Here is a 21,886-nt window from a genome sequence, read left to right on the forward strand (position 1 = left end):
CCAGTTGCAGCTCAGTCCTTGACTACAGGATGGCCACCCACCAGACCCTGGTGCCAAGGGGCAACACCTCCCCAAACTGAGGTCTCCAACCCACTGTCCCCAGGAAGGACAGCAGGGTCAGAGTTCAAGATCCTCCCCCTCTGTAGAAAGCCTATAAGAAACCAAAACAGAAAAACCAGGCCTGAGACAGCTTTGTTAGAACAACTCAGCAAAATAAAATTCCGGTTTATTGTTGGACAACATTGTTTCACACATACATCAAACAGGCCAAAAAAATAAACAGCAACTTCATAGACAAAAAAAGGAAAAAAAGAAACCTTTTATCTTTGGCCTTTTTAACCATCTCATACAAACCAACTACTTATAGTACAGCTAAGTACATACACAAAAAAAGTTACTGGAATGCTCGGAATAAGATTGTTTTTTTTTGTTGTTGTTTTTGCTTTTTTTACAAGGTTTTTTTTCTCCTTTGAGATTATAATGAACATGGTCACACCACAAGTAAAGTCAGAGTAGGACAGAGAACGCTCCGAAGGCTGGTTTGGTCATCCGAGATCATTAAAAATGGCTGACCCCTAACAATATGTACAAAAATATAAAATGTAAATAAAAAATACAAACAAATTTTCCTTTTTAAAGTACTTTAAGAAAAAAAGCAGGGCCTTGGAAGTTTTGGTTCTTTTTTCCTCCCCTGTTGCAAATTCACGTTGTGGTTTTGGTTGGGTGGTGGAGAGCGCTGTCGTCTGCGGGTGGCGCTGCCCGCCAGGGGCGGGCGGGCGGGCCTCTCTACTCGAAGGTGACCACGTTTAGATTCTGAGACGGGAAGTGGAGGGTGAATAGGTCACGGCGGCCTTTTTTTTTAAGTTTAACTTTTCCTTTTTTGCTGTCTAGTCATCCTCATCAGTCTTCTGCTTCTTGGTATCCACATCGTCATCCTGGGAAGAGAAGGATTGTCAAGGCCTCTTCCAATCCCCTGGGCCCACCCACCCACTGGCTGAGCTCCTGCTGGCAGAGCTAAAACCAGGCATGCGTGGTTCCAGAGGGCCCCTGTTCCCACTCCAGCTCAAGAGAAGGACCACACACCACATCTTATAACCACTTAAGTTCCATCAGTCCTTCCAGTGTTAGTGTCTCAGATTCCAGCCCTCTCTCCCAACTTGAGCCAGACCAGACAGACCCACCTCGTCATCTTCAGCTGCCCGTTTGCCCGTAGCTGCCTCGGCCTCCTCATCTTCATCTCCATCCTCTTCCTCACCTGGAAAGAACAAAGCCCAGGTAAACCACTCTGCCTTCCTCAACTAACCAGGCACAGTGGGTCCTGGGATTCTCCCACTCATTGGCAGCCACCAACGGGGTGTGTGTGTGGGGGGGGAATGGACACGACGACAGGAAAACCACAGCTCCTTGGGCAATCTCCAGTAAGAGTAGCCAGGGTTGAGTGCCGCCAAACCATCTCTGCTGCCTGACAAGCCGGGCAGTCGCTGCACCCACACTGCCCATCACGGGCATCTTGTCATCAGAGGTAAGAAGACCCAAGCGAAACCAGAGAAGCCCCACCAACCAACTGATCAGGGCATGGAGGGCACTCTCCAGTGGGAGTGAGCGTGGTGCTGGGGGCACAGCCCCACAGTCACTGGCCTAAAGTGAGGAAGATGCTGGCTCTGCGGCTACAAGCCCAGTTGGAAGTGGTCCCTCGGAACTGCCACCCCCCAGGGAGACCCCGGTCCCTCCCCATCCGCTAGGAAAGACCAGAAGAAGGTACTAGAGGAACATGGCTACTCACCTTCGCCTTCCTCCTCCTCCTCCTCTTCCTCCCCACCTTCCTCCTCTTCTTCGTCTACCTCGTTGTCGGCCTCCTGCTCCCCATTTTCCTCATTCTCCTCGACAGAAAGCAGAGCAGCTTGTTGATGAGGACAGAATATCACTCTGCCCACAATGTCCCTTCTTCCAGACCCTGCCCTGGGCTTCTACAGACTAGATCCCCAGAGAGATGCCCCCTCAAGTTCCAGCCAGAGATCCCAGTACAGAACTGACTAAGGCCTCGCCGCCCCCCCACCCCTGATTAAGCCCCAAGTCTTTTAAGAACTCCAGGCCAGGAACTGCTGGGGGTCATGACCACAGCGGACACTCACAGCATTCCCATTTGCAGGTGCCTCTCGCCCATTCTCTGCCTCCTCCACAACTTCCTTCTTCTCCTTTAAGTCCTTCAAAAAGGAAAAGGGAACCAGTAAGTCTTCTGAGTAGCCTAGGGCTGGCAAAAGGGCCCAAACCTACAGGTAGGAGGGACTCAGTGCCAATCCCGATGTCCCAAGTTCCAAGCTCAAAGTTACAGGTGGGAGAGAGCAAAGAATACTGCGTGTCTTGTGGCCAGGATCTCATCCTACTTCTCTACCCTTAAAAACACACAATACACTTTTAAAAACGGATCCAGGACAGCGGTTCCCACCGCACCTTTACTCATGCTTCTTAGGAAACAAGCCATGTGGCACCACAGCCCGAAACCTGTCTGGCCGGGCAGACGAGCCCAGGAACACTTCACTCACACTCTCTCATCACACACTTGTTTCCAACCAGAGAGCTCCGCCTCTCACAATTCCTTCTTGGAAGACAGCAGGTATGTGCCATAAATAAATAAGGCAATGGGGGAGGGCCCTGACACTGCGGGAGGACTCCCGTGGGTGGACTAGCCTGGGAAGGGAATGGGAGGGAACTAACTGGCAAAACTGGGGAAGCCGCTTCTCCAGCCAGAGGCCCCACAGTCGAGCTCGGAGCCCACGATCTGGCAAGCGCAGGGCTTTCTCTGAAGGAACCAGAATCCCACCGATCCCTCCTTAAGCCACAGCCATCCCAGGAGGCGGCAAACCACAGCCCTGGACATGGGCACGGGCTCAGGCGACACACTCCTGGGCCCGAATCAGGCCTTGCTGCACTCAGGCACGCCGTCCCTGAAATTTGGCACTTGGGAGCGCCAAATTTCCCTCCGTGGCTCTCTCGCCCGTCCGAGGGCCAGCTTGGTGTCCGTCAGGCCGCGCCTTGCCCTTGCCCCAAGGGGCAGCGCCGCCGCGGGCACCCCGCAGCCCCGTAATTTTTTCCACCCAGTGCGGCACACTCTGCCGCCAACACAAATAGGCTTCGAGCAGCCCGGGAACCGGAGGCCGCTCGAGCGCCTTCCGGTGAAGGGCCCCGGGGCACCTGCTGGCCCCATCCTCCTGGTGATCCCTGTCCGAAACGGCGTGGACCCCGGCACCGCCCGCTCCCGCCCCCTGGCGGCCGGAGCCCCGGGGAGTTGTGGGGGCGGGGAGGTCGTGGCGCGCAGGCGCGCACCCCCGCCCGGCGGGCTTTGCGCGCGGGCCACTGCACGCACCGCGCGCGCGGAGCACGTGGCCCCAGGCCTCCGAGTGCGCCCCTGACCCTGGAGACCCGGCGCCCGCTGGCTGCACTGGCACCGCCGGGCGCGCGCCAGTTGCTCTCCAGTCTTTCCGGGCCTCTGGGCGCCCCCGCCGCCTCCGCTCGCAGGCCTACGTCTCTGTATTTGGCGGGTAAAGCCCCTCGGGAAGTCGCCCCAAAGTCCGCGGGGTTTTAGCAGCCCCGCAGCCCGAGGCCGTCGGAGACGCATTTCACGCGGGCATTTAGGGCTCCTAGCGGGAAATCACCTTGGGGGAAAAGCGAACGCCCGCGCTGGGAAGGGCTGACCCTCTCCTTCAAACTAGTTCCCTGGCTGGGACCAGAGGGTCGGAGGGAGCCCGCGCGGAGATCCGTGTCCCAAACCCCACTCCTCTCGGGGAGTCGCCCCTGGGAAAGAACCAGGGGTGACGCCAGGGGCACAGGGGTTAAGGAGACGCAAAGGTGACTCGCGCCTGTCTCCGCAGGGGCAGGAATAAGGACCAAAGGATAAAAAAAGCGGCCCCTTCGCAAAGTGCCATGTTCCCGCCGAGGGCGGAGACACTCCCCAGGGCAGGCAGCCGGTCCGACGCGGCGCGCAGGAGCGGAGCTGCGCCAAACGCGCAGGATCTCAAAACCGAGGGCAGTGTATCCGCATCGCCGGGCCTCAACAGCCCCCGGCGCGCGGCTCGGCCCCGCAAGAAGGTAGTCGTGGCCGCAGCTTTTGTTCGCCCGCGTAGTCCCCGAAGCAGCAGCACACTCGGTGCCCCCGGGCAGCCGCGGGGGGCGCCCCTCGTCGCGCCGCTCCTTCACTTTCCGTTTCCTCCCCTCCAGCGCGTGGGCTCGCCTCCTCCTCAGCGAAGCCTGGTACCGCTGGTGTGTTACTGAGGCTGGCCGGCTGCTCCCGGCACACTCCTGCACACCCAGGGAAACCCACCTCCCCTCCCCGAGGACAGCCAAGGCGGAGACCTTCACACCTCCGCGGGAAGACAACCGACACCGCGGCCCCGCCGCCCCGCTCCGCCTTATCGGAGCCTAGTCTAGATAAACCTCCTCGGATCCACTACAAGGCGCGAAAACTCGGCCGCCCGGCGCCGAACAAAGAGCAGCGCCGCGGACGGGCGCTCGCCAAGCAGCCGTCACTTCCCGCAGCCGGCCCGCGCCCGCACACACGGGCCCCCCCACCCCGGCACTTCCGATTCCAAAAGCGCTCCAGTTTCAAACTTATCTTCGCGCGCCCCGTGGGCCGACGACCCCCCAGCCAGGCCCCTATCCTCCGGCTGCCACTCCAGAGTCACAAACAAGTTTCGGGAGCCCGTGCAGCAGCCTCCCCTCGAGCCTGTCGGCCTCCGCACCGGCATCTCCGGGTCCCTGAGGGCCCCCAGGTCACTCCCGGATGGGCATCACGTTTGCCCACGGCGCTTCCCGCCCCCTCCCCCGCACGCGCACAAAGAGTGGGCTACCTAATAGCCTAGGCCGGGAGCGGGTGGGCTCCTCTACGAATGGGAGTAACAGCGGGCCCCGGGCAGAGCCGGGCGCTGCGCGCCAAAGCACCGCTCCGGCAGTGGCGGCGCGCGGACCCCAAAAGGGCGGGCGGGCGGCGTCTAACCTCACCTTGGTGGTGATCTCGGAGCTGGTGTCCACGGCCGCGTCTGACATGATGGGGCACTCCGGTGATCCGACGCAACGGACTGAGAAGAAAAGCGGGAGTTGGAGGACTCTGGCGGTAAAGCTGCCGGAGTCCGCGGCGGCGGAGATGGCGCGCGGCGGAGGTGGCTGCGGCGAGCGGGGAAGCCGGAGACAGGAACAATGCAAAGATGGCTTTTCAGAGCAGCCAGTGGGGAACTCACGCGGCGCCAGAACCTTTAATATAGATTAGTGGGCGGCGCTCGGCCTCCTTTACCCGAACGCCATTGGCTGCGGGCAGGGAGCGGGCGCTCGCTCATTGGCTCGATTCCGAACAATGGGCAAGCATGCTTAAAGCGGCAGTGCCTTGGTGCGTCCGTGCTGCGCAGTCGCCGGCCGCCCTGTCATTCGGGGTCTGAGTTTGCCGGGTCTCGGCAGCACGGACGCCGCGGGGGGAGGGGCGCGCACTCGCTTTCGGGGCGCGCGCTCCCGCTGCTGTTTTGCTCGGGGCTGCTGACGCAGAAAGCCAAAGCGCGGCAAAGCTGCCCGCCCAGCCCCCACTTTCCCCCACCCAGTCCTCACCCCTCCCCGCGGTTGCTCGGAAGGAGGAGGGGAGGGAAGAAGAGGAGGAGGAGGAGGAGGGGGCTGGCCCACACGACGGCTGCCAGCGAGGGGGAGGGGTAGGCTGGGTGCTGGGCTGTGCTCGCCCCGGGCGGTGCCCTGCGTAGCCCGGGGATGCTCACCCCCGCGCCTTGGCACATTCCACCACGAATTTTCCGAGCGCAAGTCGGGGAAAGCCCCACGACGAGCGATGAGGGCGTGAGGCCGAGACCCGCGTACCTGGGCCACCCCTTACGTCCTCTACCCGCGTCCAGTTCTGGGTGCCCCGAGTCTTTGGGGAGGTGAACCCTTCGCCCACTACCCAGCCTAGGCGCCCGTCGCCAAAGCCAGCCGACGAGTGGGCTTCGTGCCAAGCATTCACGTTGTGGGTATTCGTGCATCGAGGGGACTCGAGGGCCGGTATTGGGCTCTGTCGTCGAGCTGAACAGCCCACGGACGTCGCAACACAGCGGGTGCCAGCACTTCGGGGCTGTGGTTTGCGCCTGCCCCGAGCGGTCACTGCCGTCGCGACAGCTAATGGGTTGCTTCCAGGGCCCGGCCTTCGAGTCTCGCTCTCCCGCCCCACTTAAGGCTCTGTGAAGGGTACTTGAACATATTCCCTGCTAGGTTACTCGAGGGGGCGTAATCGCCCCTCAGACCAGGTGGGCTAGTCCTTGGGGGCTCCTTGAAGTTTTGGGCGCCATTTAGGGAACACGCGGAGCCCGAAGAGGGGAATCATCCGGACGCCACACTCAAGATGGCGCTGGGCTCGGCGAACGTGGCGTGACGTGGCGACCCAACCCACTCGGACGATCCGAAAACCGTAGGCAACCTTCTCCTTATCGCTATCGCACTTGGCTGTCGAACTGAGACACCGGCTTTGTGGCAGGAAAGATCGAATTGAGTGCAAAGACGTTGGAGAGAAAAATACCTGTGCCACACACAAGATGGCGACAGATAGGGTTCATCCCCGTGTTGCCAGAAGGGGGCGCCCGACACGGAAGGCGGGACTCGGGAGAAGCGAGCGCACACTGGTTGAGAGTGGCGGGCGAACACAAAGTTGACGCTTTGCGTCCTGCCATTGGCAGGTTCCTCTGTCTGTCTCTTGGGGGCCGCCGATTTGGGAATGGAGAAAACCCGGAGTCTGGGATTGCGGAGGAGGGACGATTGCCAAGTCCAGCAGTGCTTGATGTCGGGGGGGGGGGGGGCAAGGAGAGAGACTGAGTGGGTCGCCCTTCTCTTTTATTTAAGTCAAGGACCCGTGGCCCTAGTCCCATCGCGAGACCCCCCCCTTAACTAAGCTCAGCGCGCACTCGCCTGGCTGCACCCCTTCGGGCCACAGACTCCGCTGCCCAGCCGGGAGCAGGCGCGGAGTGCCGGGGCGCCACTCGGGTTGGGGTCCCCTCCCACTGCCCCTGTAGCTCGCTTGTCAGCTCGCATCCCCGTTTACATCTGCCTTTCTGGCCGCTGGCCTGTGGGGGCTTTCCCGAGCGAGTTTATCCTTTGGGGAAAAGAGAAGCCCGGACTCCCTGTTCTCCGGCAGAAGGGAACGTGGGGCAGGTGCTGGACAGGACAGGGCACCGCGCCACCTCCGCTGCCTGGCGGTCGCCATCCTGTCCGGGGTACGCAACCGCGGAGGTGGGGCGCCCGCCGGGTCCCCGCCCTGCCCCAGGGCGCCCCGAAGGTTGGAGGTGCGATTCTCCCCCAGGGCAGGCGCCTGCCAAACCAAAGAACTGGCAAGTGGTGTCCCCCGGGGCCACGCGTCCTAACCTTTTTGTTCACTCCACTCCCGCCCGCCGTCAGTTGCCTTTATTGAGACGGAGACCGGGGCCGCCCTTCGCCCCAGAGTAGGAAGGGTCTCCTTGGCCGCTGCGGCCGCGACCCTTCCTTTGTATCACATTATCCCGAGAGGTGGAGGGATTGTGCGTCTCCTAAGTGGGGTACAAGAGCGCCTCCTGCGGCGCGACCCTTAAACTCTGGTTACCCTGGAAGGGATTGTTTAGTCCATGGAACGCGGATTTCTGTGCCGCATTTGAGCGACTGAGTCTTCTTCCCTGTCTGGATAGTGGCCTTGGGCAGTCGTCTCTTGTGTCCATGGCTGAAAACGGGTCACGATTGTTCTGGATTCTGACCTTAGTGAACAGGGGAGGGGAGGCCAGGGGAGGGGGCAGATCCTGGGAGGAACTGGGTGAATGTGAATTTCCCTCGAAGAACTGCTTTGCCTGACGCTGATCCCTGTGCAGCTGGCTTGGCTAGGTGGGTAAGTAAGGTTCATGCGCACCTGGTTCTGGAACCAGCGTTCCGTTCACCGAGCACACACTGGGTGCCTGCTCTGTAGGTGGCAGTGAGCGTCTGGCTCATGCTTCAAGCATTTTTAGGTATTTTCCACACTTTCCAAAGTAGGTAGGACAATTATAGGTTGGGTTTTATGAAACTGATGTTTTTTTGAAGGTCAAAACCAACTGGAAAAAAAAAAAAAAAAACAACTGAAAATCGGCAGATTTATAGGTTCAACCTCTAATATGCTATCACTCTCCTTTTTAACAGGTCAGGAAAGCGAACCAAGAGATTATAGCAAGGAGCTTGGGGTAACCAAGTGAATCAGTGACCAAGTTGAGGCTAAAACCTTAGAGTGGAGGAATCTTTGTTGTTAAATGAGCCCTGAATCAGCTATGGCCTTGAACCTCCATCTTGCTGTAAGCATGTGGTATTTGACACCTCATAAGTGAAGAAGTTATTTAGGCTAATGGAGAGTTTATTCCAGGACTTCCCTGATGGTCCAGTGGTTAGGAATCCTCCTGCCAATGTTCAATCCCTGGTCTGGGAAGCTCTTATGTGGAGCAACTAAGTCCAGGTGCCACAAGCACTGAGCCAGTGCTCTGGAGCCCACCAGCCGCAACAACCAAAGCCCATGTGCCTAGCACCCATGCTATGGAGCCCCCTTACTGCAGCTAGAGAAAGCCTGAGCGCAGCAATGAAGACTCAGCACAGCCAGAAAAAGAAAAAGCCTCGTTTCTCCAGTGACAGGCAACCCCTCACCTCCTTTGCTCTTTCTGAACAGGTTGTTATCCCCGTCCCCGGTCACTTTGACTCACTGGTGCCTCTCTGCCCTTTGCTGCTTCTGTGACCTTTCAACACCCCACCCCCTGCCCAGGACAAACTGGTAATGCCTTGGGAGCCCACATGTCTTGTCCCTGGTGGTTTACAGCCTGAGGCACACTGGCTTGGGTTAGAGCTGCTTTAAGCCAGGGGACCCAGTTGGCCTTCAACTGGGTTAGTTTTGGTTTTAGGGAATTTGCATGAGGGACACCTCTGCGTGGCCTGCACACTCTCGGCTGGACAACAGGCCTTTCTCTGCTGGCCTGGGGCACACAGTTTTTTCAGTTGCCTCACCCTGTAGGCACTTAAGTTTGCAATTCTTGCTCCAAAGCCATTTCCAACATGTTCCTAATTGGTCATCTCACAATTTCGATACCCAAGAGACCAGAAAGAATGTAAATGCTAGTAAAGCTGCCTAGGTTCAAATCCCAGCTCTGCCATATGCTTGCTGTGTGAATTTGGGAGAGTTATCTTCCCACCTTTGAAAAATGGAGATGACAAGAATAGTATCTACCTTCCACGGGTTCTGGTGGGAACTGAACAAGTTCATATGCAGAAAGTGCCTAAAAATAGGGTCTGGCACAACCAGGAAAGCTGTCAGTGTTCTCAGGATTCCACTTTCCAGCTGCCATCTGTACCTAAGTGGGTTGGCTTCACAGTTTTCGTAGGACTCTGGACAAAGGAACAATGTCTTCAGCAAATTCTTCCTGTATTCGGTGGGAAAGGAGGGCACCGGCCGAGTTGAGTTTCTGGAAGCCTGTGACTTGGTGCCTGACATCCTCAGCAGCCCCTGTGGCCTCAGAGGAAGGACAGAGTCTGAGAGGAACAAGCCTCCAAAAGACCCACCTTTAGAAACCCAGGAGTTTCAGGCTGTGTTTTCCTTGCCCAGGCATCAGGGCCTGGGGAGCTGCCAGGGCCCTTTCAACTCTCCCGCCCTGCTGAGCCCAGATAGGATTGTGTAAGAGCCGCCCTCCACACGCCTGCTCTCTCGTGCAGCACGCCTGGGCCTGCCCGTCCTCCCGGGGAGCCGGGCCAGAAGGCCCTGGTACCCACACAGGTCTGGCCACCCAAAGGCTCCTGCCTGGTCGGGAGAGGGAGGGGGACATCTCTTGAAGTTCAGGGCCTGCTCCCGAACTGATGCCAAACTGGAGTTCTGGGGAGGCTTGGGGCGAGGGGGTTGTGTGCTGTGTACAAGACCCCGGCCACCCCCTGAGCACACATTCCCTGGTGTCTCCAGGGATCTTCTGCCGGCCTGTACCACTTCCCAGGCCTTCTTCCCTGCATATGTGTGTGTGTGTGTGTGTGTGTGTGTGTGTGTGTGTGTGTGTGAGTGTGCCTCCCTGCATAGCGTGAGTAGGTGTTTTGCTTAAGCTCTGGGTACCGTTTGTGAGTGCGTGGGCCTAGCATCCCGGTGGCAGGTGAAGGCGCTGACTGGGGGAGAACATGTGTGGGCACACACCCTGTTGCCCTGGCTGTGAAAGCAGGGCGTCTGGAGAAAGGTTAATCAGGTATGTGACTGCGAGGAGGCATTTAAGGAGGCATCTCCGCACTTGGCCCCACGTGGAAACCCAGCAAGACAGGAACCAAGATGGGGCCCCAGCTGAGGACCTCGGTGGTCTGGGCCATGTCAGAAATCTCAACCTGATTAAAGTTGAAGCTGGGAGAGGCTGGCTCTTTGACATCTTGAAGGTTCCTCTTCCCTCTTCTCTGTTAAACTCAAATGGGTCTTTTCTACCTTTCCGTCACCCCTGGCAGAGGAGCCACCCCCAGTCTCGATTAGAGGGGAGAAGATATGAGGGATGGAGGACACACCATCAGCTCCCCCTCTCACAGCCAAGGGGAGTGCAGACAAGGTGATCGATTGGATGGTTCCGGGCTCAGAACACTCAGTGGTCCAACCAGGAAACGCCTGGACATGCCGGATGGCTGGTTACCCTGGTCTGATCCTTACTCATGTGCTGGTAACTATGGCATTCCTGCAGAAATCTGAGACACACGAAGAACGGACCTGCAGCACTCAGTTGGAGAACAGCTTCCAGCTCCAACGCTGCTTCTCTGCGGTGCAGAAGCCAGGGCGGCTCCAGGAGCATTTGGTTTGCACATGACAGAGCAGAAGGATGGTGAAGCTTAGCAGAGATCCCAGAGCAAGCGGGTGACACCGGGATCGGGCCTCCTGCACCCTCCTGGGAGGGCTCGCAGCTGCCCGGTGCAGCGCATAGGAATCTGTTGGTTTCCAGATCCAGGTGGGAGTGAGGGGAGGAGATTTCAGCCTCCTTTAAAGCAATGTTCTCTCCTCCAAGAGGTTTTCTGAGGGTTTCACAGGGGGAAAAAAGTGAGGCTTGGACAATTCCATAGGAAAGTCTCAAAACAGGATGAAAGGTTACTCCAGAGAGCAAACCTCCCCAGGGAAGGGAAAGAAGAGCACCCTTTCTAAGGAAGTGCAAGCTCCATGGGCATTTAGAGCTTGAGAGGAAAGTCAGAGCTCACACACCTGAACCAAGAGCCCCAGGCCTCCTCAGCTGCAGTACATTCTTAACTTACAGTGTTGTGGCCAAAACTACAATTGTGACTGTGTACTGGCTCTTGGCAGCTTTCTCCAGGGCAGGCCACTCTTGCCACTTAGGCAAGAGTGTTACTTTGAAAGCATGGGCTAGACACCTCCCCATCCACCTGGCTGCTGGCAAGGCCTCACTTTTCCCACTAGCTAAGTGGAAGGAAGAATATAGCCCAGGTTCCAGGGAGGGAGCAGCACGCTATCTGTACCCCCTCCATCCTGAGTTGTTCATGGGGCCACACCTAAGTCCTTGGCCAAGACACAGTCTTGAGACCGCCCCCCCCGGCCCCCCACGAAGTACCTATCACTGAGGGAGTAACCAGTGTCCTCTTGGGCCGTATGTGATAGGTTGGAGGTTTCCTCAATGAAGACTTTTAGGATGATAAAATGTATTCCAGAATGTTCTTCAAAGTCACCACTATAATTAAACAAGGGGCAGCCATGATGGAAGTAAAATGTGTTCTGAATACCTGTAGAAACAGATAAAAGGGAAGTCAGAAATTAATGATTAATGTTAATAAGTGAGCCTGCATGAAACGAGTGTCGAGTGTTAGTCGCTCAGTCGTGTCCGAGTCTTTGTGACCCTATGAATTGTAGGCTGCCAGGCTCCTCTGTCCATGGGATTCTCCAGGCGAGGACACTGGAGTGAGTTGCCGTGCCCTCTTCAGGGGATACTCCTGACCCAGGGGTTGAACCCACGTCTCTTGCATTGGCAGATAGGTTCTTTACCCCTAGTGCCACCTGGGAAGCCCCACTTGAATTGAAATGGCTCTCAAAGCAGGCAAGGACCAGCATTAAGAAATATCCATAGCTGAGAACCCCAGCTGCTGGTTACTGGAAGCTTTCGGCTTCATGCAGGCCTGGCACCTGGCAGTGGTGGGGGTCCTCCATGACACCTTACTTCAATCCCACCTCTCCCCCTCATGGAGCCACCGGTAGGAGTTGGGGCATGCTAGGGACTGGAGGATGCCTAGGACGAGGAGTGACACTGGTTCTAAGCAAATTTCTTTATCCTCCCCGCCTGGTTCCCATCACCTGGGCTGAATTGAGAGGGGATCTCTGGGCATAAGTGCAGACTGGGGGTGGCAGGGGCAGGTCTGGTTGTATCCCCCCATTTGGCATGGCCCTGTATTCTATACATCTGACTATACTTCATCAAGAAGTGACCATTCTATTTCTCTGAATCAAGTGGAATTGGGCCCGACATTCCACTGAGCCAGCCCTGATCCTGGATGTGAACACCTGCTCCATGCCAGAGGAAAAGAGAAAACCTGAACGTGCTTCAGACAGTTATGGCAAGCACCTCTGCAGATGGAGAGAATGGGAAAGAGCCTCTTTTTACAGGTGGGGTTGCTGGGACCCAGAATAGGTGCCTGATTTGCCAGCAGAGTGGCCCCTGGCCAGGAAGAGAGCCCCTTGGCCCCAGCTGCCAGGACTCCATGCCACCCACCCTCCCTCTTGATGAGCGACGGGGGCCCTGGCAGACACTGGCTCTGAAAACTCAAAGGCCCAGGGCAGAGGTGCTTCCTGGAGCATATCAGGCTTGGCAAGAAGCTAAGGTCAGGGAAAGAAGTAAGGGAGAGAGCAGAGGCGAGGGAGCCTGGGCAGCTCCAACAGGGAAACCAGCCAGATAGGCGCATGAACACGAGGGTGAGGCAGGAGGGTCAGAGGGGAGAGGGCACCTCTGAAAGCTGCCTTGCCCCAAACAAGCAGAGAAGTTCCAAACGTGCCCTTCCACAAGTGGGGCCTGGCTACCAGGCTAGAACCCTGAAGACCCACCCCAGCAGGGGCACGGCAAGGGACAGAACTACAAGGTGTAAGCAGTAGAGAGGGCGGTGAGACAGGCAGCTCCTGTTGACTGAACAAAGTCTGGGTCAGACATGACTCTGGACTCCAGACCCACGTTAACCCATTCAATCCTAGGTGGCGTGTTACCCACACTCATGGGAGTCAATTCTGCGTTATTCACTGGAAGGACTGATGCTGAAGCCGAAGCCCCAATACTTTGGCCACCTGATGCAAAGAACTGACTCACTGGAAAAGGCCCTGATGCTGGGAAAGACTGAAGGCAGCAGGAGAAGGGGACAACAGAGGCCAAAATGGATGGTATCACCGACTCAATGGACATGAGTTTGAGCAAACTCTGGGAGATCATGATGGACAGGGGAGCCTGGTGTGCTGCAGTCCGTGGGGCTACAAAGAGTCAGACACGGCTGAGCAACTAAACAACAATACAAGAGAGGAAACAGAGGCAGAGTGGGTGGATGTTGCCCAGGGTACCTGGCAGAGCTGGGTTTTAAAACCAGATGTAGCTCCTGCTTTCAAAGGGAAAAGCTGCTGGTCACAAGCAGTCCTGCCCCCACCAGCACGCGCCCACCCCTGCCTCCTCCAAAGGCACGGACAGGCTCTTGGACCTTCCTCTGTCAGTTGGTAAGGAGCTTATTTTCACCAGCTGAGGGGCTCGTCCTCCAGTAGATAGATGCCTTTCAGGTTGCAGAAGGAGCAGAGGATCCTCCCCAGATGGGTGATTTCTGGTTGCGAGGCGGGATTCCTTCTGGTGGGATATAATGACCCGGGGAGAACAGCATTTTGCAACTGTTTGTGGCCAAGAACTCACCAGTAAGTTAGCCTACTGAAAAATAAATGTGCCCGGACTGTTTCATTGAGCTTTTTCGTGACATCAGTAGACAGTTGGCAACAATGCCTTGAACATTTCTCCAGGCTACTATTGATCGTGCCCTTGCTCTGGGCTCTGGAAGCCCAGCATTGCACAATGTTCCTTTATAGTGACCCACAGGACAAATTCCTTTCAGGCCCCAACACCAGCAGGGCAGTGTAGCCTGGTGGTTAGAAGCACAAACGCCAGGTCCCTCTCCTGTCCTCTTGTTGGGGGGGGGGGCGGTGGGGGCAGGAGCCCATCAGAGCAGGGTTCCTTGCCTGCCTCTGTGGCTTAGCATGTGAGTCCTTGGGCAAGGTCTAACCTCCATGACCTTCAGTTTTCTCAACTGTAAAATGGGAATAGATAACACCCTCCTGAGACGTCTCCTGGGGAATTCCCTGGTGGGCCCGTAGTTAGGACTCCGCACTTTCACTGCCCGGGTTCAATCCCTGGTTGGGGAACTGAAGTACTGCCTACAAAATGGTGCAGTAAAAAAAAAAAAAGACTTCTCCCAAATAACTTGCTTTAGTTTTTCTTTATAGACCCTCTGTGTCTTGTAACTAAGCACATTTCCTGTCTGGGCTGCCAGAGGCCCAGCACCCACCTTGAGGGCACTCCCCAGTTCCAGAGCATGCTGAGGTGGATGGGATCAACCCTACCCTCTCTTACTTCCTACCTTGTTTTCCCTTAACCTAAACTCCTAAGTCATTTTTTTTTTTCCCTGTTGGCCTTTTGGTATTTCTATGAACTTCAGAACACCGGCCCCCAACCTCCAGGCTATGTACCGGTTGGTACCTCCTGTCAGACCAGCAGCGGCATTAGATTGGAAATAAAAGTGCACAATAAATGTAATGCACTGGAATCATCTCAAAACCATCCCGGTCCATAGGAAAATGGTCTTCCACGAAATCGGTTGTTATTCAGTCACTCTTTTGCAACTCTATGGACTGTATCCTACCAGGCTCCTCTGTCCATGGGATTTCCCAGGCAAGAATACTGGAGCGGGTTGCCGTTTCCTTCTCCAGAGGATCTTCCCAGACCGGGGATCGAACCGGTAGTCTCCTGCATTGGCAGGCAGATTCTTTACCGCTGAACCAGCAGGGAAGGCCCACAAAAATCGGTCCCTGGTGCCAAAAAGATTGGGGACCACTGCTTTAGAACTAAGTCCTAAATTAATTATTGTGATAAAAAGACTAGAGCCCTTTATACCAAAGCACTTCCTCACAAGTTATATGCTGTTTAAGCCTCACGCCAATCCAGGAAGGTGCCCCATTTTACAGGTGAGGAAATGGAGGCCCCTGGAAGGAACTGGCAGGGTGCACAAGGTTATTCCACGCCACCTGGGGGGAGCCGCCCACCACCGGTCTCCCCCGGCCCCTGCTCTGGCTCCGTAAGTAGCTGCTCCCTACTCTCCCAGCCCTTTTCAGAATCCCCCACCTGCCCCCACGCAGCTGAGTGATTCTGCCCCTCCCTCACACTTCCGTCCCATCCCACTCCATTTCCCTGTTATCATTCTCTTGACTTTGGGGGGACTTTCCAAGAAATGGTAAAATCCACTGCATTATTTAAGGATGATTGAAAAATCCGCCTCTGCTCTCCATGGCCCCCTCTATGGTGCTTCCACCAGACAGTCCAACTTTCGCTCTCTCCTCAACAGGGAAGGGATGACCCGAGCGCTGGCACACTGCTCAGGCCGAGAAGTTGTGGCCCAACTCTCCCAGGAACAAGCCCCAGGAGGGCAGAACACAGGGGCCACCAACTGCCTCCCCACCTCTTTCTTAGAACTGTCAACCTGGCTGTTTCCCCGGCTGAACCTTGACTAGTCCCTCAGGGGACCGCGCAGCGCGCTGGAAAGAGCCACCACCTAGTCTGGTGCCCCTTCATTCCCTGAATTGGCTTCCTGGGGAAGGCCATGGGCTCCCGAGGGGCTCACAAGTTACCAGTGCAATGTGGAGGGGACCCTTTTCAAATTCCAAGCTGCCGTCTGAGGCTCAGAGCCTTTGAGTCCAGCTGAGTTTTGAAGCCCCAGATGTGCCCATGCAGACCTAGAGCTGAGCTGGGGTCAGATGGAGAGAACTGAAGTGCTTGTGGAATACGGAGAGGGAGACTGGAGCTCTTGCAAGACACGGGGCGGCAGTCATTTTGTTCACATCTGAATAAGAAAGCAACCCACAACTTAGAGCTTGTTGTGTGTCTGCTCAGTCATGTCCAACACTTTGTGACCCTGTGGACTGTAGCCCGCCAGGCTCCTTTCCTCAAAATTCCTTGCCAGGAATTTTCCAGGCAAGAATCCTGGACAGAATCGCCATTTTCTTCTCCAGGGGATCTTCCTGACCCAGGGATCAAATTCGCATCTCTGGAGTCTCCTGCATTGGCAGGCGTGTTCTTTCCCAGCCAAGCCACCAGGGAAGCCCCTTTCTTATTATTTGGTGGTAATTTCTCTTCTCCGCACACAGAGCTCACGATGGTTGCCTTTCAAGGAACTGTGGCGGTGTGGTTGGTGGTATTAGCCCCAAGGTCACCCAGCTCCACCCTGAAGGCTCTGATCCCTGCCCACGGGTCCACCTCCCAGGGGACCTCAGTCCTTATCTGTCCACAGTGGCTATGCCCGTGTGTACGTCATGCAGGAGCCACAGGGGCCGGCAGGAAAGGCCAGGAAGTGTCGCAGCCTGAAACCCCAGAAATAGGGTCAGGGAGCCCCAACCCTGGTGGCTTCCTTCTGGGCTCTCCATCGATGGGGGGCCTGGCTTGCCAATCAAGATAGAAGCACACAGTGAAAGTGACAGCTGGGGGCAGGCCTGGGGCTGGCCTGGACACCCTTGGCAGACAGGCACACGGCCGGGGCGCAGCAGCCACACCCCTGGCCTTGGCCCAACTTCTCTTCTCTGGACTTGGCCCCATTCCAGGCCTCCCACCTCCTGATGGGTGTGCACGTGCCTTGGAAGTGCAACTGTGAACACATAGCCATGTCTGGCGACAGGTTTCCTTACTGTGAGCCAGACATGCGTGTTCACGCATGCGCGAATCTGAGCGCGCGCTTGCTGCGTTTGCAGTCATGGTGGCGCCCCTCCCATCTCGGGGCTGGCGCACAGAGCCGCTCTCCACAGGTACACGGGTGTTTGCTTTCGTTTCCTTTGTATTTCTCTGTATTTTTAAGCAGTCCCAAATGTTAGCATCCACCCACAGGCTCCCTCCCTGGTCACCACCCACTGAGGGAGGCAGGCACAGTCTGGAAAGTATACACTGTAACAAGGACCACAACAGCGAGAACCCCCGGGAGAGAGCAGACAAGTTCTGCTGAGCAGTCAGGGAGGGCTTCGCAGAGGAGGCATCTTCCGAACTGGACTCAAAGATGAGGAGGCTGCTCTGGGTGGACTTGGGGTCTCCCCTGCGGATCTCTCCTCCCTGCCGCGTCCCCTTCACGTGGACCCTGCTTTGCTGTCACCGCCTCCAATTCTCACCTCTCTGTGCTCCTGGGCCCAGTTCACGTACCTCTCTCGTGCCTCAGTTTTCTGACCAAAACAACAGCACACAAGCAAATCCAACAAACAGCTAATAAAACAGTCTATCTGGGTGCAACTGGAAGCAATGGAAGCACTGCTTTCCATTCCAATGGAAGCATTTCATTTGGCTCAGTCTTTTTCTGGAAGTTTCTGAGTCACCTAAACCTAAGAACAGAAAGGGATCTTGAAACTAAGCTGGTTCCTCATCTCACGCTGGGAGGTATGACCCCTAACTAAGCCCCCTTTGGGGGTCACCTGGTCTCAGCCTGAATGCCTACTTGCACCCACAGGTGAGCATACAATCCTGCCTGGACACCCTCACACCTGGTGAAATGCCCCCTCCCCACCAGCCGTCAGATCCCAGACAGCCTCCATGTCTTCTGCCAGGTTCTCTGTGCCTCCCGCCCCTGCCCAGAACTGGGGACACAGTGGCCTGGGGACCCGCTGGCCCCACAGCCTGGGGAGGGGTGAGCTCTGCCTCCCTGCTCACTGTGTGGTCTTAGCGAAGTTCATTAACTTCTCTGAGCCTCAGTTTCTCAGGTGGGAGGGGGGTCCAAGAAGAGTTACAGTGTGTAAACTGCTCTGCAGATGCTATTTATTATGATTAAACCATTTGAGAGCAATTATAGAGCAACCATCAAGGATTATAGAACAATACAGGGGAAATTGCCCACATATGTGCTAGGGAGCCCCCCCAGGAAGAACACTTGGAATGAGTCCGAGGTGGCTGTCTTTGGGTGGTATCTCAATGCCCTGTGTTCCCTGTACAAGATAAAATGCGTCTAATCCTCAGAGTCAGCCTGAGGGACGGCAAGCCCCGCACGACCACGGGGAGCAGCTGGCTCAAAGGGGTGATCATCCAGCTCGTGGACAATCGGCTGGCCCCGGAATTCAGGTCTCTGGCCATGAAATGTGGATGCTCTCCAATCAGCAGCTGCAGGAGGAAGGTTTTCAAGCTGGAGAGATTTGACAAGATGTGAGTCACAAGTGTTGACGAAGAGAAGTCGCTTCTGTGTGGGGAGGGCATCCACTCATTCATTCAGCAGCACTGGCCTCTCAACACCTGGCTCCTGCTGAGTAAATGAAAGTGCGGAGGGTGGTCATCGAGGGGACGTGTGTGGGCTCCTAAGGGCTTCTGTGGCAGAGACCAAGGTTGTGCCTTCCCCACCCACCTTAGTTCTAAGAAGGAGTGGGGCCCTGGCCTGAGGGCCCCTGGCAGGAACTGGCCCCAGGCAGCTAGCTACCAGGAACCTCCTATGCATAGACAGAGCTTCTGTTTTCCATCAAGACCAGTTAATTGTATCCCAGGGCTTCGGTTGAGGGGGGTCAGGAAGGTACAGAAGGAGGAGAGAAAAGGATGAGGGGGCCTCCCTCGGGTTACTCAAGGTACCCAGGGGACAAAGGGAGCAGGAGACAGAGCCTGGCGGGGCAGGCCAGGTTGGCGGAAGCTGGGCGTGGATCCAAGGCCACCAGTCCTGCATGTGGGAGGGGCTGGTGGATGGAGGCAAGCGCCACAGAGCCAGCGGGGAGCAGCCCGATGAATAGGATGACAGGGGCAGATGGACGGGCAGCCTGGGCTGCTCTGGGTACCAGCCCTGCGCCCCGGCCTCCAGTCAGGCTGCTGGGCTGGGGGCAGGGATGCTGCTGGCCTCTGGCAGGGGTGAGGCTGTGTTCAATGAATCACTGGCCGGTGCCAGGAGCCTGCAGGCCTCAGCGCTCACTCCCTGAGGACCAGCTAATTCACTTGGAGTGAGGCCGGCCGCTAATGACGAGAGCAGCCTCCTGGGCCCTGCCGAGCCCCACGCACGGCTGACCACTGAGCAAGGGGCCAGGCCAGGGGCGAGGGCAGGAGTGCCCACCTCTGCCACAGGCTTGGCCAGGGCTCCCCACCTGCCTGCATGAGGGCAGCAATGCCCCTGAGGACGGGTGGACCCTCTCCCTGGGCGAGCCTGAGTCTGGGGGTGGAGAGGAGGCACAGACACCCCCTCCCGAGCCACAGAGAGCCTAATTACGGTGGACAACTGGGAAGGTGGTGGGGAGGAGTGGACAGCGAGAGCCAGCCGAGCCCCCCCTCCTGAACAAGGGTTGTGAGCCCAGCCCCGCATCCCGGAGAAACCAACCACTTGAAAAACATGGCCTGGCATCTTGCCAGGCTCTTCCCTGACACGTGCAGTCTGCTGATGGCACAGGTGCAGCGTCCCCAGATGCCCCATCCTGGGCAGGTCCCAGGGTTTAGTTAGCATGTACTGTGGGGCTCTCTACTGGGGTCCAAACTCTGTCCAGGGGCTCAGTCAGGAAAGGGGTCAGCACACAGGAATCACCACAAGGACAGAGGCCAGCTTCCACTCACTGTGCGTCGGGCCCCACGCCAGGTATCCACCGACTTGTGTATCCTCACATCCACCTGCAAGGTAGGGAGTGTCAGGGAAGCCCATTTTACAGATGGGAAAACTGAAGCTCAGAAGGGTCACGCACTCACCCAAGGCCCTGAACTTAGCAGCAGCAGAGGCAGGTCTTGAATGACTCCAGTGTGTATAATCTCTGCCTAGCACAGCTCCAGGACTCCAGGTTTCAGGGTGAGAGGAGAGGGAGGCCCCCAGGCTTCTGTTCTTTAGGAATCAAAAGTCCTCACCGGAGGCTCCTTGGGGCCGGAAGAGCTGGACACTGGCAGAAGGGGAGGACGGAAGGCTTGCCTTTGGGATTCTTGCTCCCTTTTCAATGTTTTGGGTGGCCCCTCCCAGGGGAGAACACTTAACAAACTTTCAGGGAGACGAGGGGGCAGGGGCAGGGGGCAGGGCTGCAGGCCTGTGAGGCGGTGGGCTTGCGGGGGCCCGGGGGTCGCATGGTCCTGCCTGGACCGGTAGTGGGCGATGATGAGCTGGCTCTCCCTCCTTGGTCGTGGCGGTCCGTGTGCCGGGACTCGGTCATCTCCGGGACCAAGACGAGCGCGCAGGATCGGCGCCTGGAGAACACTGTAGCTGGGTGCTTCCCCGGTGCGGCGGCCTCTTTCCGGGTGGGGGAACAAAGGGGACCTAGCTTGGGAGGGCGGAGGGTGGGTGGCACCCGCGCGCGCTCCCTCCCGCCAGGGCTGGGCCCGGACGGAAGGGGTCTCGGGCGCCCCCTGCCGGCCTGGGGGCTCTAGGAGGAAGGCGGTGGCAGCTGGGGGACCTAGATTAGCAGTCCCTCCGCCCGCGCTGAGGCCTGGCATGGTTGTGCACTGGTGGGTCCGTGTGTGTGCAAGTATGTTCTGTGTGTGCAGGTGTACCTATGTGTCTCTGAGGGTGGGTCTTATGTGAGTGGGTCTTGGGTGCATGTGTCTGCAGATGTGCCTGTGGGTGCATGTGTGTCTGTGTGTCTGTGTGCATGCATGTGTAGATGTGTGCACATCTGACTGTGTAGAAATGTGTCAGTGTGTGTGCACACGTGCGTTTGTGTGTGCAGGTGTGTTCAAGTGCCTGTGTCTGTGTGGGTGCCTCTCGGCACACATGTGTCTCCCTGGGCTCAGGGGCAGGTGAATGGGGCCTGGCTTGCTCTAAAGCAGTTGCCTGTTCTGAAAGCACCCTGGCCAGGTGGTCCCTGGAGTGGACAGCTCACGTGGGCATCAGCAGAAGGCTGCAGTGGGCAGAGTTGGCCACTGGCTGCTCTAATGTTTATTTGCTGCCTACGAGAGGAAAGAGAGGAAGAGCCCTTTTGTCCTAAGCAGTTCTACATGTGAGCAGTTACAATCTAGCATGATAATTAAGATGATAAGGACACTGGAGGTGCCTGCAAAATGCAGGGAGAGCCTGGGAGGGCCTCAACTGGCCTGGAGAAATCCTAGAAGGCTCTGTGGGGGAGGCAAGCTGAGCTGAGGCTTGAGGGGTAGGGAAACCCTGAAAACAGGCAGGCAAGGTGGGTGGGGAGCCCAGTGGGCTCTGGGCAGAGAATCAGAGAGGGAGTGGAGGCTTGCCAGGTGAGTGGAAGCTCTGGTTGGGGGTGGGGAGCAAAGCCTGAGAGGTGGGCCAGGCATAGGTGCCCTGATTCTGCCTGGTGCTAGAGGGTCACTGAAGAAGTCTAGGCAGGGTTGAGACCATCCATTATGAGGGCAGAGGGGGGGCCCTCTGCCTCCTGCCAACACCTGGGAGGGAAGGTCCAGGGTGTTTCCTTCTGGGCTGTGTGGGCCCTGTGCAGGCCCTGCCTGCCACATGGAAGCCTCTCAGGGAGAGGATGCCTGGGGTTCCCTCACTGACCCCAGATGCTCAGACAGGGGCCCTGGAGCCCAAGGATCATCCTTCTTCCCCTGCCAGCCCAGTGATGCCCACGCTGCCCCAGCTGCAGTAGCCTCTGGATGCCTCTTTTGCCATCAATGCCTCCTCTGTGGCCTGGGTCTGGGAGGGTGGGCCGGGTGAGACTTTGGGCCCCAGCCAGCCTGGTCCCTTCTCAGGGTGGCACCAGGCTGGCCTTCTCAGCACTGGACTTGGGGTC

At 57.3% G+C, this 21,886-nt stretch overlaps 1 protein-coding gene and 1 long non-coding RNA gene across 3 annotated transcripts; both read right to left on the minus strand.

Moving 5' to 3' along the window:
• Nucleotides 1–191: 191 nt before the first annotated feature.
• Nucleotides 192–5,233, minus strand: PTMA (prothymosin alpha). 2 transcript variants are annotated; one of them, XM_065930357.1, is made up of 5 exons: nucleotides 4,996–5,233; nucleotides 2,133–2,204; nucleotides 1,784–1,877; nucleotides 1,182–1,255; nucleotides 192–935 (listed from the first exon to the last, which is right to left on the minus strand). In XM_065930357.1, the coding sequence occupies exons 1-5, from the start codon at nucleotides 5,038–5,040 to the stop codon at nucleotides 888–890; spliced, it is 333 nt and encodes a 110-aa protein (XP_065786429.1). In that variant the 5' UTR covers nucleotides 5,041–5,233; the 3' UTR covers nucleotides 192–887. The 2 variants fall into 2 exon arrangements, with proteins under 2 accessions (XP_065786429.1, XP_065786428.1); XM_065930356.1 differs by having other exon boundaries at nucleotides 1,784–1,880.
• Nucleotides 5,234–17,995: 12,762 nt separating this feature from the next.
• Nucleotides 17,996–20,510, minus strand: LOC136163171 (uncharacterized). The gene is made up of 3 exons (XR_010662196.1): nucleotides 19,902–20,510; nucleotides 19,773–19,826; nucleotides 17,996–18,495 (listed from the first exon to the last, which is right to left on the minus strand). It is a non-coding gene; the product is annotated as an uncharacterized lncRNA (long non-coding RNA).
• Nucleotides 20,511–21,886: the final 1,376 nt, after the last annotated feature.

Source organism: Muntiacus reevesi, chromosome 3 (genome assembly GCF_963930625.1).
Source record: "Muntiacus reevesi chromosome 3, mMunRee1.1, whole genome shotgun sequence".
Classification (NCBI taxonomy): domain Eukaryota; kingdom Metazoa; phylum Chordata; class Mammalia; order Artiodactyla; family Cervidae; genus Muntiacus; species Muntiacus reevesi.